At 39.0% G+C, this 17,549-nt stretch overlaps 1 protein-coding gene across 2 annotated transcripts in view; it reads right to left on the reverse strand.

Moving 5' to 3' along the window:
• Positions 1–17,549, reverse strand: part of MTHFD1L (methylenetetrahydrofolate dehydrogenase (NADP+ dependent) 1 like) — a 149,160-nt gene that overhangs the window by 115,404 nt on the left and 16,207 nt on the right. For both annotated transcript variants that reach the window (XM_069010665.1, XM_069010666.1), the window contains 4 exons: positions 16,032–16,143; positions 11,243–11,322; positions 10,454–10,551; positions 6,433–6,606 (listed from right to left, as the gene is read on the reverse strand). In XM_069010665.1, the coding sequence (XP_068866766.1) occupies positions 6,433–6,606; positions 10,454–10,551; positions 11,243–11,322; positions 16,032–16,143 (464 nt within the window). The remainder of the gene's footprint in view (positions 1–6,432; positions 6,607–10,453; positions 10,552–11,242; positions 11,323–16,031; positions 16,144–17,549) is intronic.

Consider the following 17,549-nt stretch of genomic DNA (forward strand, 5'->3'; position numbering starts at 1 on the left):
GATATTGCTATCCTCAGATCACAATTCAAATGGCATAAAAACATTAGTGTAATTGTAGGATTCAGCTTAGTTCAGTCAGTTCACAGATTGTCAAAAGCCCTTCTTAGTCCCACAAAATAAAATAGATGAAAAAACATTAACTTTTCACAAATCTCTCTGTTACAGCATCATCAGATCCTGGGCTTTTACTTTAAAAAAGATGCTTTGGACAGATATGTCTGGAAAAATTTGGGCAATAGGAGACAAGCCAAATTAACATCTTTATATTGTTCTAGGAAAAAAAATTCCAATTCAGAAAAGTAGTCTTTTAACTAAAGTTTCAGTGAAATCAATGGGGTTAAGCACATCTATAAGAGATTCCCTGAATTCTTCGCTTTGAACTACTCTTATGTGACCACAGGTCACTTACTTTGGGCACTTGGTTTTAGTAATTTTCTCCCACATTTTATAACATTGTGTTTACCAACCGTCAGATTCTATAACATCCTCAATAACTTACTATTCCATTATCCTAGAATGGCACTCCTTTGACTTAAAAAGGAATTCACAGAATTCTAGCAAAATATCTGCAGAGCCAAAAAAAGGTGGGAGATTTAGAGCATATCCTTTATTTACTCTCAAAGCAGTTTTGGTCCCCGTCGTCTTTTTATCCATACTAGGCCTTCTTATTTCCTTCTGATCTACTGCAGGAGCACAGAATGTTACTTCATTTCTTTTGCTTTCAAGTTTGCAGTTCCCAGAAGAAAGGATACTTTTAATCTCTACATTGTTAGGACAGGGAGCCCTCAGGGTTTTACTGTTGCGGCAAGGATAACTTCCCTTTTTCCCACCACTCTTCTTCTCATCTCCTTTTTGCCCCAGGATCCTCACTTTCGTACAAATGTGTTCTTTTCTGAGCACTAGAGCCAGGTTAATTAACTTTTACTACCAGTTTCACCTTCTGACTACTGTTCTAACACTGGTTTCCCCAAACACATTCAAATAATTCTTAGCATGCTTTCTCCTTACCCCTTGTTCTCCTACTATCTAATTCACTTTTGTCTATTGTCCTAATCTCATTTACTTGATCCTCTTATTCCTGTGCATTAAAACCAGATTTAAGGAATATATGAGTAATCCTGAGGCATTACTGCAGTCAAAGACTTAACAAGGTAACAACTCTTGAAGCTATCAATTATTTACAATCAATAACAACAAAACAAAAAGAAAAAAACAGCAATAACAAAACACCAAAAAGAAAACGATTCCACCATGAAAAAACACCTATAATTGTTTACTGGAAGTTACCAGTAAAGAACTTTCCACAGACCCCAAAAACTCGGTGCACACAATGGCTGCACTACTAAAAGAAAAATTTCCATTTGCAGAGCATCCTGTCGGTGGCTACCTCTATTTTTGGGTGTCAGACATATGAAGTTCAGGCTCAAGAGAATTCAGAGACACCATCCCTAGCCATTTACTCAGTTCAGCTCAAAACATGGCAGGTGGCTGATCTGGCATGCACAGCAACACAGGGACTCCTTACAACTCCTGTGAAACCAGCAAAATCAAAGATGCAGCCTCCTATCTAGCAAAGGAGAGGAAATTGGAATTGACAAATGCATAACCAGAAGGCATGTTGGTAGCATCAAGAATAATATCTACTTGTCACAGAAGGTAACAACAAACAATCAAGTGTCCCATTACTAAAACACTCTGGTAACTCGACTGGCCTATTCTAAAATGCCTATGTAAAATGAACCAGAAAGCACTGGGAGTTTTCTATGAGATAGGCCTTTCTCCAGAAAGCAAAAAGAGAAACACACAACTGCTCATTGATTAAACTGGCAGGAAACCTCAAGAGCTAAGCAGTTATTTATTAGTTTCAACAGTTACCAAAATCCCAGCTTTAAACATTCGTTAAAAGAAAAAAAGGCTCCTGAAATCAAAGGAAAACTCTATTCCAATAATTTCCTTTCAAAAGCTTATTTTAAGTATCGTCCCTCTTGTACCTGCTCTACTTTGATTGGGTTTTATAAATAAAATAATCCACTTAAACTGTTTTGTGGGCTGTTTTTGCTGGCTACACTACTGAGCCTACACTCTTGTAGCTCAGGTGACCTGCTCACATGGGTATAAAATTACAAGTGCCAATGGATAACTTTAGCTCAATTGTGCAATGCTGTGTTTTAACCTTACAAAAATTGAGGAAAAACCTCCTTTAAAATGCAATAAATTTTAATGAAGTTCAAGAGACTTTTACAGCCATTTGCATTATTCTTCAAATTTCTTTAGTATGTTTTCAATCAAAACACAGAAACCCCACAACAATTTTCTGCCTTAAAACTTACTTTGCCACCTACCAAGCAGTCATCAGCTCCTTGGCAAAGCAAGTTTTCCATAACGTTGGAAAGTCTTCTCTATGTATATCAAAACAAAGATAAGAATATGCAGACTTTTTGTTTGTTTGTTATACATCACATTAACTTACAGCAGAGCTGTTTCTCTGGGAAAGCTACATGAGGTCTCCCAAAGTGAAAATAAACAAACAGGGAGACACACACACTGCACCAGCTGTAACCTCCTCACAGCTACGCCAGCCGCTGTGACTCCAGCAAGAACCTTACTGGATATGTGGCTATTCCCTTTCAAATTTCCTACGTTCAACTCATAGGTATGAGCAGATTCAAAGATTTTAATGAGTTCATAATTCCTGTGACCCACATGGAAACCTGTGAAGCCAGGCTATGGAGGCCATGGGCACCCGAGTTCCCACCCACGTACATCTCCCATCCTAGGTTACAACTGTCAGAAATGTAGTTCTGAGCACAGAAGTGTTGCAATTGCTGTCACCTCATCAAGATGAGGCTATGACAACGTTGCAGTGGCATCCTTTGGACGGGACTGGAGCTTCCAAATACAAAAGCACAGAGATTATGAAGCTAAAATGACTGAAGAACAGACTGAGGAATCCTCCACTACAAACTCTCATAACCCACTACAGACTCATACAAGACAATCCCAATCAGGAGCTGTGCAATGACATGACCAATACATGACAACTGTCTCAAGTATGACTTTACACTGGACTGTCAGACAATTCAGGGCATCAACATAGGGGTATTTTCCCCTCTTATCTTTCCCTGTAGCTTTCCTCTAATTTTTGTTTTCCTTTTTTTCTTAGTTTTTAAGCACCTTTCAGCCAAAGAGACACAGTAAAAAGAAATACATTTTTGTTTTCCTCCATTTTTACCTTACTGAAAAAGTAGTTCATCACAGAACAATCAACTGATGTTAGGAGAAAAGTACTGATTTTAAATTTTCCAGCATTCAAAATCCAACACACTTCTTGCTAAAAGCAGCATTATATTTTATAATATTCCCACTTTTTATTCTTCTTCATCTTGCATCTTTGAAGTGAACAGATTTCCAGAATTATCTGCTAAAAGCCACAGCACTGGAGCATTTAGAAACAAGATGCTGAAACATATGCACACAGACAGATTCTAATAAACTTTAGCTGTAATTTCATATTGTGTTTGTGAATACGCCATCTACATGCTTGAATGAGTGATTAAGTTAACCTGGACACTAAACTTAGCTCCTAGGTCATGCTCAAGCTGCATTCACTTGCATGTTCTCAGCTAGCAATGAGTGGAGGCAGTTTGAGTTAACAGATCCTGCAATACATTATTTGGCACACTAAAAGCCTGTTTACAGGCAGTTGATGCCCAAGAACCAATTACTCCATGATTACTTGTGGCTCCCCCACAGTGTCTTAACATGAGCCCTATAGCAAGCCAAACACAGACAAAGAAAATAAAAAAGCAAGAAGGAAGTAAAAAAAGAAAAGAATTGTCTCCATAGAGAAGAAAATGGAAGTTATGAAGAAATAAAGTCTTCATCCTCTTTTTGGGTGTCATGATCTGTTAATCAAACTGCAATATTTCAGCATACAAAGTTTATATTGGATGAGGTACTTAGCCATATTTGTTTGCGTTTAGAAAGAACAAAAAAGATTTTGCAGTTAGCAACTTTTTAAAGAGCCATAAATACAACTATCCTTAGAGATAAAAAGGTACATTTTAGTTGCATTTTGCTGTTCAGAGCAAGAAGTTCGGTCTTTAGCATATCAGGAATGAACTAGACAAGCATTAGCAGCAAATATTTATAAATTCCTAGACACTGTGAAACATTTAAACCTGAATGTGCAATTAGAGGCACAAATGTTGCTGGCTGCATCACGGATGGAGGTTGGAGATTTTGCCATTTGTTGAATACATACACACACACACTTTACACTCTTTTCACACACGAGAAGTTCCCACAATACATTATAAATATTTCCACCAGACTCTTAGGTATAAGCATATTATCTTAAATGTTTCCTCTGAAGCACTGAAAATTTATTCTGAAGACCTGTACTGCATCATTCTAAAAGAATTTTTAAATATCTTTGGTTATTGTGAACAAACATAATAATCCAAATGGCAGGTTCTGGTTGACCTTGCCTTGGCAGGGAGAGAATGAAGGCAAATGACAATACTATTTCACTCACCAGTTTCTACACTTCAGTGATACTCAATTTTCACCATACTGAACATTTCCTCATCAGAGAAGAGTTCCCTACTTTTCTTAAAATTATTGTCATCTGTTACAGCCATCTCAGCAAATGAGAGCAGCTGAGAGTGTATAAACACACATTATATGTATACTTTATCTGTACAATATTTCAAAGTCAAGCTTTGAACTCTCTAAGAAGAGAATGTTCCCGCTACTGTAGCGACCTTGCCCAGGCACTCCTCCTGCAGCAGATGTGGCTTTGCACTAAGCCCACAAGTTGAAATGACTTCAGAGATGCTACAAATAGCAACACATTGCATCATCAGGTTGGGTAAGTACCAAACCCAGCCCTTCATTTCTGAAACACCATTCTGTATTTCTATATTTTACGTAGACTTAAAAGAGGATACAATTTTCTATTTTTTGCCAGCTTTTCATCTTGCTGGTCAAAACTCCTGCATTTCTCCCACATTTCTTCCACACTGCTTTCTGTGACAATTGCTTGAGATACCTTCTTTGAAGGAGACGGGAAACAAAGCAGTGTGAAGAAATGCAAGCACTGGTGCATGCAATCTGACACAACTAAAATCCATCCGAATGGGGCTTTGCAACTTGCTATCTTTGTACCTCCAGACATTTTCAAATAACTTCTTCCTCTTCTGTGAGAGGTTTGTTGCTAGGGAAGCCTGTATCAGCCTGCAGCATGATGACCAACTGATGATATTGACACCATGAGCATGAAAATACACAGCAGCAACTTTCTTCAAACTGTCAAATGCCAAACCTGTTTTTGTTTCTCCAATGCCACAAAAAACCCCAAACCAAATAAAACTCTGCCAAAGGAAACCAATCTCAATCAGCTATTATTTCCTTCCCTTAACTGCTCCAGCATCCTCCAGGAATATCTTTAATGCTGGATTTCACACAGCTTTGAACAAAGCTTCATAACTTGCCTGCCTCATCTTTGTAACATCAAGTCTCTCAGTCTACAACAGCTCCATCTCAGACAGTGCCAGAAATCCAGGTTGATCCCACAGGAAGGCAGTAAAGCAAACAGTTTGAAAAACACTAGCCAAGGTGAGGAATAGATCAAGGCAGTTACAGTAGATCAAGGCAGTTAACAGCCTTCTCCTTCTGAATCAGCCTAAAACTGTATTTCAAACCAGAGTGGCTTTACTTTAAAGGAAGCAACCAATAGATTAACTCAGAAGATAAAGAACACACTGCAATTTAAATATTAATGAAAACCTTCACATGTTTGTTCACAAGTAAAAGTTTCCACTTAGTAAACAAGGTGAATGAAAATGGTGGGTCACCCCATGCAAGAAAAACCTGAAGCTCTTCAGAAGAGAAGTGCATAATTCCTGCTGAGCATAGCATTTGCTATAATCGTGGGAAAAGCAGGCAGGATAAGCCTGCCTGGAGACATGTCTACATTTCAGAGAGAAAAACATGGCTTTTTAAACTTTGTAATCTGTTCTTCAATAAAAAACGTATTTATTGTTAATATCAACAGATTAGCATGTAGCTTCTGTTAATGTTTGTTTATAAACAGCTACAATACAAGCGGCTTTAAATATCCAAGCTAAACATTTAAAATTCTGATAAAACAGTAAGAAAACCTCCATGCACCAACAGCTAACATTTCACAGAATCATAGAACAAATTGTCTTTTATAAAATATACTTTACTTCAGTAATAACAGTATGGAAGAAAAGCTGTGTTACTTCAAAAAAGTTCAAAACCTGCTCACTTTCAGAAGAGACCAACATACAGATGAAAACATTCAAGATTCTTGTTTGTGCAGAGCACAAAAAAGATGTAAGTTGCATGTTTATATTAATAAGAGTGGAAAGAGCGGACATTAATGACATTACATTGCATTCTTACCCAGCAACTAGAACATATTTTCCATCTGGTTGATCCTTTAACCTTTCCAGCAGGGACAAACGTACTTTGGCTTTGGTTTGGCCATAGATCTCAATTTCATCTGTAAGCAATCCTATCTCCTTGGCAAGCACATCAACAGCTTTTGGACTCTGTGCTCGGGAAATCTCAATATCACTGGAAAAGAAAACAAATAAGAGCCAGGAGATTTCTCTCAGCTTAGGTGGTCGACGACAGAGCAAAAAACAACAGCAAATAATCCAACAATGGCGTTATTGTAATGAGTTTTTCAATTTTTCTCATATTTTATTAACCAAACCTAAATATTAACTAACACCTAATATAACATTGAAAATCACGTGCAGTGTTTGTTAATTGTTACAATTTCACAGAGAGCTCTTGTTTAATCAGATTCCAAGTATTACATAATGCTTTCATATCAAGCTAGAGACGTGGCTGCTGGATGCTCTGTCCCACTGGACATGGATGTTTCTGGGTTTGTTTTCCCTTTTGTTCTCCTCCCTCACAGCATATTTCAGCACATACAATTTACTAAAAAGCACATGCATTCCTTGGCCAACAGTCACACAAACACATTCACTAAACCCGAAAGCCTGTGCATGCAGCGCCTTTCATCCGAGGGCAGCACCAACACAGTCATTCCCCTACAAGGGCACCAAAGGAAACAAGGCATTGGAAGACCAACTCATGCACTTCTAAAACACAGCTGAACTAAAAATGGCCACAGAGCAGGAGTCTAAAGCACAGGGCTCAGCCAAGGCATCCAGAGAGCTGACGAACTACCTCCAGCAAAGGCTGGGAGCAGCAGCTGAGGCAAGCACACAGATTACCTGAGGGGATAAGGATGCAGGTTAGGGGACACTATTGTATCTGCAATTCCTAACCTAGACAACCCGAGGTCTTGGGGTTTAATACTCTGTCATGGATTTTTCATTTGTGAGCTTGACCTAGTTGCCCATTATGTCCACGTAAGTGTTTAGCAGCTGTAAGCTCCTGCGGTAGGGAAACCCAGGGTCTGGCACATGGGATGTGAAGAGTTGTCTCCTTTGGCTTTGAATTGCTCACATTACCACAAAAACAACTTAAAAAATTACTTTCAGCTTAACCAGGCTAATTCCTTCCTTTAGTTTCAGTTGATCACAGTGTTTTTAAGATAGAATCTGGCAATGGCATGAAAGCTCATGTCCTGAATTACCAGTCTGCAGGACCTTAAATATCCATCAGTGAACATAAAACTACTGCCAGATCTCAACTCTGTGTGTGGACTTTGGCTGTTCTGCATCCACCAGCAAATGATCAGTCTGTGCCAACTTAATTGCTTGCAATTCTTTGAGGAAATCCTAAACTGGCTCCATTATTCATTTATAGTTCTCAAGTATCCCCCTTCTACACCCTGCAGCAGCAAAGTGAAACCCAGAAACCATCCACCCAAACAGTAACATAAGCCAGTACTACAGGTCAAGGAGTTACTCAATCACAGGGCTGACCTGGAACCTGCTTTCTTTCAAAGACATACTAAGTGCATCCTCTTTCATGGAAGGATATACCTTTGGCTTCTTATGTGTGACTTCAAACACAACTAGCCATAAAATTGTAACAAGAACACAAGACAGAGTGGCTCACAAACATCACACGGCAAAGACTATCTGAAGTTTTCACTCAGAATTTACTACATACCAACAACTCAAGTCCCAGAAAATTCTTGCTGTCAATGGTAATGTGGCCCCTTAAAGATCTAAGCAAGGAAAATTTTCAGGGTGACTATTCTCCTATTAAAGTAATTGATGCATTTAGCAAGAGGAGAAAGATGTGGACTAATATGACAAAGTTAATTTGCATTTTTTTCCTCCTACTAAATTTATTTTCCTAAAATACAGGAAATGAAAGATTTGGTTATACCTGTAATTTAGAAATCTGTATTTGTAGCTGACTCTTTCAGTCTGACAATATATTCTCTATGTTGGAAATACCAGAATTACTCAATGCGTTATGTTATTCAGTATTGCTGGAGATGTGCAACAGTGGTTCTTCTGCATGAATGAAAACTGTTAAGCAAGAAGTCCATCACTGACAATGCAAAGTGGTAATTTACAAAGTGCAGAAAAAGTTAAAAGATGGAGGAAGGCTCTGCATCTACTCACCTGTGTGCTGACATTTTTTTTTACTGCATACTGTAAGAAAACTTTCCATGCCATTTCCAATATATTTGGAAATACTTCAACCCAGATCTCACAGAAATCAAAAAGCAGATGTTCTTAGTTTTAGTGCTTAAGCAGCTTTGCCTCATTTTCAATGAAAACTCCATCTGTTTCCACACAACGTGGTGTATTACTGCAAGATTACATTTTATTACAGGATACTTTCCATCTGAAGGGTTTCTTTACATTTAAAAGAAAAAAGACAAAGCTACAGAGTGAGCAGATAAATGCAAGCCCTATTGCTAATTATATAATATATATTATACTATATATATTATGGTGTATATACACCATTATTTATTAATTACGTTAATTATTTATGTACTAAACGCACAATGTCATAGAGAGGGTGTGGAATACTTTTTTTAAAGTTTTTTTTACCATCACACTCATGGCATTGCATACTTTAACTTTTAATTTTATTATTTAAGGACAGTTTTTTCAGGCTTCAGTTCTAGAAATGTTACATGCTAGCCCAGAAAAAGCTCAAGAATTTCTGTCCCCTTGTGTCCCTGGTTACAAGAGAAAACTCATTTTTTGGCATCTCTGGTTTCAATTACATATGTGTCCATTCCCATTAAACTGTTTTAAGAGACAGTGAAAAGTAAATCAAAATGCTTAGAAAAGACAACATTTTCTCACAGCTTTCCAAATAGACAGCAGTAGAACTCAGAATTACAGAATCACAGAGTGTCTGAGGTTGGAAAGGACCTCTGGAAGTCATCTGGTCCAACCCCCCTGCTCATGCAGGGTTATCTAGAGCTAGATAGTTGCCTGTGTCCAGGTGGCTTTTGAGTATCTCCTAGGACGGACACTCCACAACCACCCCAGACAATCTGTATCAATGTTTGGTCACCCTCACAGTGAAAAAGTATTTCCCAATGTTCAGATGGAGCTTCCTGGGTTTCAGTTTGTGCTCAATGCCTATGGGTCTGTCACTGGGCTCCACTGAAAAGAGCCTGCCTTGGTCCTCTTTGTATTATTGTACACTGTATTTAGACACATTGATAAGATCCTCCTGTCCTCCAGACTAAGCAGTTCCAGATCTCTCTGAGTTTCTTCTGGGGTGAGGCTCCTTTAGCACCTGCAGAAGCAGGCGTACAAGTAAGCACAAAAAAATGTCAACACTTTCCTGCATGGCACAACCTCTGTTTCAGCCACTGGTTCCTCTCTCTGTCACTCAACACAACCAACACACAGCAAAGCACTTGAGCACAGTAAAGAGCCCAATCTGCGCTAAATGTCAGAGATGTCAGCAATTGTGCCAAGGCCGACCTGAAATCCCTGAGGCCCAGACACGGGCCTTGGGAAGTGAATGACAGGAACTGATTGAAAAGATTCTGGCTATGCGAATAAATATACTTCCTGCTTTTCACACCCACACAGGAATTTAAGTCTAATGCAGAAGAAAGTACTTCTACTGAGGGAAGAAAATAATACAAACTAAAATGCAATTGAAATCACTGAGCCTTAACTAAACACCTTCCTACATTTAGCCATTAGAAACTTCTTGTCTTTTGTATTTCTGTTGGTTTTGCTTCTCCTCCCTTCCTCAATGAAACCTTCCAGCTTTAGGTCTTCATTAAATACAGCTTGGCTCCAAGGCAGATCATCAAAGTAAAAATTGATAGCAAACAAAAGCACATGGTCATGATGAAGCATACAAGAGAATGTCCACATAAAGTTAAAAATTAATTAGGCACGGAACATTTTTAAGTTGTCACACTTGCTTACTCTTTTGTAAAATATTTTTAATTCGTTTTTCTCCTTCAATTTTTTTTTTCTCCTTCTTTCTTCCTTATTACCTGGGCACTGGGGAGAGGGGCTGTAGTTTCAAGCAGTGGAGGTCCCACTTCCTGTACTGCTGGGACTGGATCCATCGCTCCACGTTTTTTACCATGTTCTGGTTTTAAACAAGAAAACAGCACACAACAGCTGCATCATAAATGCTGAACACTAACTTCAAACAATCTCTAGAGTATGTTGAAATAACTTCTATGGCAAAGGCTAACAAAAAACCCCCAAGCTGAAAAATTTTTCCATTTCATGGTTTTAGGACAAAGTAAGAGCCACTTTCCTATTGTTTGACCACATTTCATAAAGAAACAACTCCATTAACACATAAGTGGCAGAGAAAAGTCTCTAATGAGGCAGTTGGACATTTTATTCTGGTAAGATAAATTACTATTCCTCTTTCACACCTTAAAAACAACAGAAGATACTGATTGTTCATTGACTGAGTCATGCTTCTTCCACACTAAATAACAAACTTTTGGACTCTTTATCTATCATGATGCAAAAATGCAGATACAATTAATCTTCACAGACTTACCAGAGTGAGTGACATTAGCCTATTGACCCAAGTGCTTCTGCCAAGCTTTACTGTATTAACCAGAATTATGAGATGTCTGATTTTTAATTTCTTTCTCTAATTAAATGTAATAGGTATCACTCTATCTGATTAAGAGCTGCTATTAAAATAGAAGTCAGGTAAGATGTTCAAAAGAGCAAAACAAAAGTTAAAATCTAAACTGTAGAAGCAATTTCTGCAACTTACAGAGCAACAAATCTACAACACTTGAAGGTACACTAACCTGCATTCTCATTGCTACTGCAAGAGAACCAACAGTCTTTTCAGCAGCAGGGTTGTTTTGCTGACCGTAGCTGCGTTTCTCTGAAAAATATAAGCATTGCACTAATAAATCACAAAGCTTTTGTGAGTGGGAGAAGTATTTAAAAATTATGTTCAAATAAAAAATTTCTGAATGTTGAATTTAAATGTAACAATATTACCGACAAAATTATAGATGGCTTCTCTTTAATATTTAAAATGAAATCACCCAGAGGGATGAATATACTATGAAAATCAGAGAGTAACTGTATGCTCTGAAACATATTACACAAACCCACACACAAAAAAATTCACACAGCTGTAAGGATTTGAAAATATTCTTAAACAGAACATCTAAATGAGCACGGTAAAGACTGTCTTCTCTTCAACACACACATTACAGTGAGCGAGAACAATGAAATGATCACAAATACCATACAGGATTATTAAAACCTGGACACAATACATGCAAATTTTTTTGAGTAGCAACAGTTATCTCCATCAGCATGATATTAAAAGTAGGTATTCTGGAGAGTCTACACAATTCAGAGTGACTTCAACTTTAGACACAGTTATAATTGTTTCTAGTGGCAATATATCAAATGATAATCGTACATTAGCTACCCTAACTAAACATATTATTTTGTCATTTTGCTGTAATCCTTCTTCTGGCTTGTTCTTCTGTTGTTGCTCATTGACTTTTACCTAGACACAATTTCTCCAAAATTTGCATCCTAGTCTCTTTGGGCATATCAAGGCCCTAGCCACATTCTGAAGGGCACAGACATAGTTGTAATAAAAAATAACAACTGTACGCTGACAGCTTTAACTTTTCTCCCACATGGGAACTGAAGTGCAAACCCTGACCTGGTCAAGCCCTTGCACTGCTCACCCATTCTCTACTGGTCATAAAAGGCTCACGTTGCCTTGCACAGTTACCCCTCCCAACAAGGGTCCCAGCAGCAGCAGGGCACAGAACACTCAGGCTGGAGGCAGTGTGGCAGGCAGAGCCATGCTGTGGAGCCAGCACCCCCACCCAGCTATGGCCCACTCTCCCACACCCATCACTGAGAGCAAGAGACCCTCTCTGCAGACACCCTCAGCCTCATTCTGTATGCTTCCTGACCCTTCCTCAAACTTTCCTGCCAGCAGGCATCTACACATCAGTGACAAAGCCAACCAAGCTGAAGGCAACAGTCCTCATATTAAACTCTAATTAAGAAAGTGTCCTTCTACTTGCATTAACACTTGCAGTTAAAACAAACAAACTAACAAACAAACAACAAAATCTTCTGGAGATGCTCAGCTGTAGATTTAGACAGAGGAATTTTACTGGAATAGTCTATTACAGTCATAAGCTGACTCTTGTTGCTTTGAGACCAGGCTGGGAGAGCTGCCAAACAGACAAATGGAGTAGGAAGAATGAAGTTTAAAACCCCCTTTCAGACAGCTGTGCTTTACAGAAACGTTTTGACTTTTTTTGTTATTTGGCTTAATATGACTTTTTTATCAGGACAGAGCTAGCATGTGTGTAAATACATATTAGAATTAGACAATTCCCTTCAAAAAACTATTTCCCTCAGACTGCCTATGCTACACAGTCACCCCACAAATGACTAACCAGGCTTTTACAGGGGTGAAGGTGAAACTAGAGGTGAAAGTCATGCACGCATGGAGTTAGCAAGACAATCACAGGATTGCAACAGCTCTCTTAGGATAAATTTTCCAGATGGACGCTGGAATAGCACTCTCTGCTTTGGACTACGGTCACTACAGAACTACAGACCTTGTGCTCCCTCCTCTGACTCATACCCTACTGTGCAGATGAGTGAGAGCTGCTGCCAGGTGCTACCTGTCTGCTCAGGCAGCTTAGAATAGAGAAGAGGTGGGGAAACGGTTGAATTTCCCACTATTATACTTAAAACCACATGGGCTTCGGCTTTCAAGTGACCCCAAAGGAGCTGGACATCAAATCCTAAATAATTCTGGCATCCTTAAATTTTTTTCAGAAACTTATTTTCATCTCCATACATTTACATATAAAGTATATTCCTGCAAGACACTACCAGCACTCACCTGATTCCAAGGTTGTCGGTGCAACAGAAGCAGGTGTTGCACTGCTCGAAAATTGCAGAAAACTGTGATAATTTAAAAATCTTTGATTGGATTAAAAAAAAAAAGCCTTGAAAAAGAATTCTGTCACTTTGGAGTGAGCACTTTTCTCTCTACTCTTCTGATTTACAACATTACATTTCCCCAATTCAGCTATGCCCTTGCAACTTTGAGTGCTTTGAAAACACACGAATGTAGATGACATGTACACCCACGCAAGTTGGAAACCTAGCCACCATCTAGCAAGAACAAAAGTTACTTGATGACCATTATTGCTCTCAGGCTCCATTAAGCTCCTGTGACCCCACAGATGTTAAGTCGGACATTTCTAAAGCATGAAGAAATCCAGAACAATTTCCAAGCACCTCAAGCCAGATTCCACGGAAGTCAAGAGTCAGTTGTAAGATTCAGTTGTTTCTCCAAGGTCACAACTACTCCACAATGGGCTTTCCACAAACATCTTGCAACTAAACTAAGTGCATTCTTCCTGTCAGACACCTGTGTTTCATGTACCTCTCAAGTAAGCCTTAAGACCAACATTTTTACAGCTGGTAAAATGCATTTCTGCTGTACTTTCGGAGTTTCTCCAAGGTTCTGACAACCTCAAAAGCATAACCATATAGACAGATAGACATTTGGTAGATAAGTTCTATTTAAATTATCTTCATCAAAATCTCATGCTGCCTTTCCAAAAAAACACAGTACTCAACAGAGCACACTGCTACAACTTGAGAAATGCAAGGAAACATACATGCTTATGCCAAATCTTACATTTCCTGCCTTAGGAATGAATGTTACTGTGATACGTAATGCAGTTTTTCCAACTGCACTCTTACAGAGCAGGGAAACATTAGTATTATCTATAGTTCTTTAGAGCAACTAAAGCATGAAGATTTTTAAGTCTTAAGACATAGCATGCAGTTATACTGCATAACTTCTAGGTCTGTGAAGGCTCAGACTCCCTTTTCAATAGAGAGAATTAGGTGTGAGACTTGCACCACTGAAAGTGAGACTTGCACCAGTGCTTGCAAAGTCCAGTCACTCCTGGTGCCCACTCAGGCTGAAAGGATTGGCTTATCCCATGCTGTCAGAACAGTCCTGCACCTCCATCCCAAGTCTGTCATATAGAAGAGGTTTCTACTTGCAAGATTAAAATGAGAAGGGGAGATTCCTTTTCATTTATTTATTTTTAGGTATGAGCACTGTACCACCACTCCCTCTCTTCTCTATTCCTTTCCATTTCTCCACTATTCCTTCTTCATGTTTGACTGTGTCATACTAGTAGTTGGGGTACCTGCTGAAGAGACCTGTGTGCCAAGCCCTGCCCCACAGATACTCAACAATTATATCCAAAAATCCCTATGGGAAATAAATAGGCATTAGAGATGCAAGGAGTCTCCTAGTCACTAGTCCAGGAAAAGAAAAGATGTATTATTTTTGGACAACTTGTGCAGCATCAGGAAGGGATAAGGATGGTACCCACCCCTGAGATCCTCAGCAGGATCAGAGATCTGCTTTGGGAGGTGAAAGATGAACGTCCAAATGTCTTCAGACAATTGAGTGAATAATAAGCCAGATCTCCCACACCTGCAGTGTCTGTTCCAGTCAAGAGGACATAATGAAAGACAAAGAAAGAAATCTATTGCCAAGGCCATGCTTTGCATGGGAACAGCAGCTGCTTTGTTATGAGCCTGATCTTGCATTAGCTCTGCATAGAGTGTCTGCTTCATTTGTCCTTAGGGAATATCCCTAGTTTAAAACCCATGCAATTAGGTTTTCTGAGCTTTATGCTCATTTCCACAGTTTTTATGCCCATTTCATCAACAGATGTCAATCTAGTACACTTGTGATAAGATGAACTTCCTCACCTATTAGTTCACAGCATAATCTCATTGGGATGCTGACCAGTCAAATTCATATACACACCAAAAATCTAGAAAATATCTAGAGATCTTCATGGAATTTTAAGAAATTTTACAAGAAATGTAAAATTACATATTATTATAATTACTGCATGTTATTCTAGCAGCAGAGTAACTTCTGGGAAGATTTCTTAATTTTATTCCCAATAAAATTCTGTAACGTGTTTCAATTGAGAAATTAATGAACACATACACCCCCAACAACAAGTCAGGGGATAAGGAAGGAGGTTAATCCAAACTTTTTTGTAGGAATAATTACTGCAGGAGATGTTCTGCATCTTCTTAGCTACACATTATTTCTGTACTCCTTCCTGCACCACTCTCTGCAGACACTTACACAGCACTCTAAAGTTGATATTTCTTCCCTTCTCTTTTTCCCATATTCCAGGTGAGTCCACAGAAGTCACAGGATAAGACACTGTACAAAACAGCACTACGTAATAGCTCATCTGATGACCCAAAAGTCTTCCCTCTGAATTCTCTGAATCCACTGGGTCATCACTTATTTAACCATCCTGGTATGAAGAATCTGTTCCAACCTCTCTTCTCTTACCTAACATCTTTTTCCCATTAATACATCAGAGCAAGGTGTACACATGCCCTGTACACACACCTCTAAGGGCCCTCCCACAGAGATGCAACTTTTGACCACATTACATTGTCGCCAAGATGCCACACACACCTCAAAGGTTTGCTGTACACCACCTGCAGGAGCTGTTACCTTTTATCACCTCTTACCTGACAGCAGATCACGAGCACAACTGATAATGGTGGCCCCAGGCTTTATCCAGCTCACAGGAACATCATCGGGTTTTGTACTGCCAAACACCACCACGTCTGCGTGACGGAGCTAGGGACAGACCAAAACACCCCCAGAAACAAAGCAAGCATTTAATCTTAGAAAAACATACTCGAATATTCATCTTAAAAATATTCAGACTTATATAGCAATGCCTTTTGAGCAAAGCATTTGCAGACAAGAACAAAAAAGAAAGATCCAAACTGATATTCTGATTCTTACCTGCCACGAAACTTAAGAATAGCATTTAAAATTAAGTTAGGTAAACAAATTGTGAGATCAGGCAAGTGAGATCAAAGTCAGTATCAATATTTAATGGGGATTACATCCTTCCAAATAAAAAGTTCTACCATTGTCCTAAAGTCCAAGATAACTTGGAGCAACTTAGGAAAAAGAAGGGTTGAAAGACAGTAAATAGGCACTTATAAAGAGTACAGTCAGATTGTCTGACAGTAGAAAACCAAGCCAGCTGACAGGAATGCAAGATGACCCCTTCTGCAAAGATCGATGCCTTTGAAGAATACCAATTAAAGTACTTTTTTCCTTCTCCGTTCATGTTTGCTAATCACTGCCCCCAATTTAGCTCAACCTGGCAGATGTTGGAGCAAAAATGGTTGCTACAAAAATTCTTATAATCAAAGATGTAAGTGCATTTCTTTCCCCACTTCCTCTGAAACAGGGCCCTGTACAAGTTATTAGAATCAGCATGAGATGAGGGACAGCACCAGAAGCAGATGTATAAAGATACACTAAAATAGCAAAGCACAGACACAACACTGCCTCAAGACTGAATGTAAAAATTATTTCAGAGATACAGCAGTTTTGGTAATATTTTGGATAAATGCAAAGTAATTCCAAGTGTCACAAGCTCAGTGAGCCACTCTACAAATTGATTTGTGACTGACAAGCGTTCCAGCTTCTTTTTTGGCCAAAAGTGCTCTGACACAACCCTGCCCAACCCTCTTGCCAAGAAAGAACAGCTACAAATCTTGTCAGGATAGCAGGTTTTTGGCACAGCTGAGCATCCAGGAGAGGAGAAGAACATAACTGCTGTGGAAAAGGCAGAAAACTAAAAAAACTCCATCTTCCGCTCAGAGGACACAAGGATGGCCTAACCCTCCTTAGAGATCCCTATGTGAACACAAAGCCAAAAGTGTGGGAGAAGATTTCCTTGCTTGACAAATGACTAATGCAATGAGCTGATTCAGGCTTCAGTCACATGTCCAGCAACACTCCTGTGATTGCCTGTGCACAGTCATTCAGCCTTCTTCGAATTGCTCACACTCCTGAGTCTGATGCAAGTATCAGCTTACACACCACTCCTAGAAGGCTACAGAAGTCATAATGCTTGACCAGTGTCAGGTCAAACGACACTGAGAAATCTGCAAGGAAATTCAGATAAAAAGATGCTGTAATGACTTGTGTACCAAGAATACCATGCTGAAGGCACGCTTTGC

Source organism: Aphelocoma coerulescens, chromosome 3 (assembly GCF_041296385.1).
Source record: "Aphelocoma coerulescens isolate FSJ_1873_10779 chromosome 3, UR_Acoe_1.0, whole genome shotgun sequence".
Taxonomy (NCBI): Eukaryota; Metazoa; Chordata; class Aves; order Passeriformes; family Corvidae; genus Aphelocoma; species Aphelocoma coerulescens.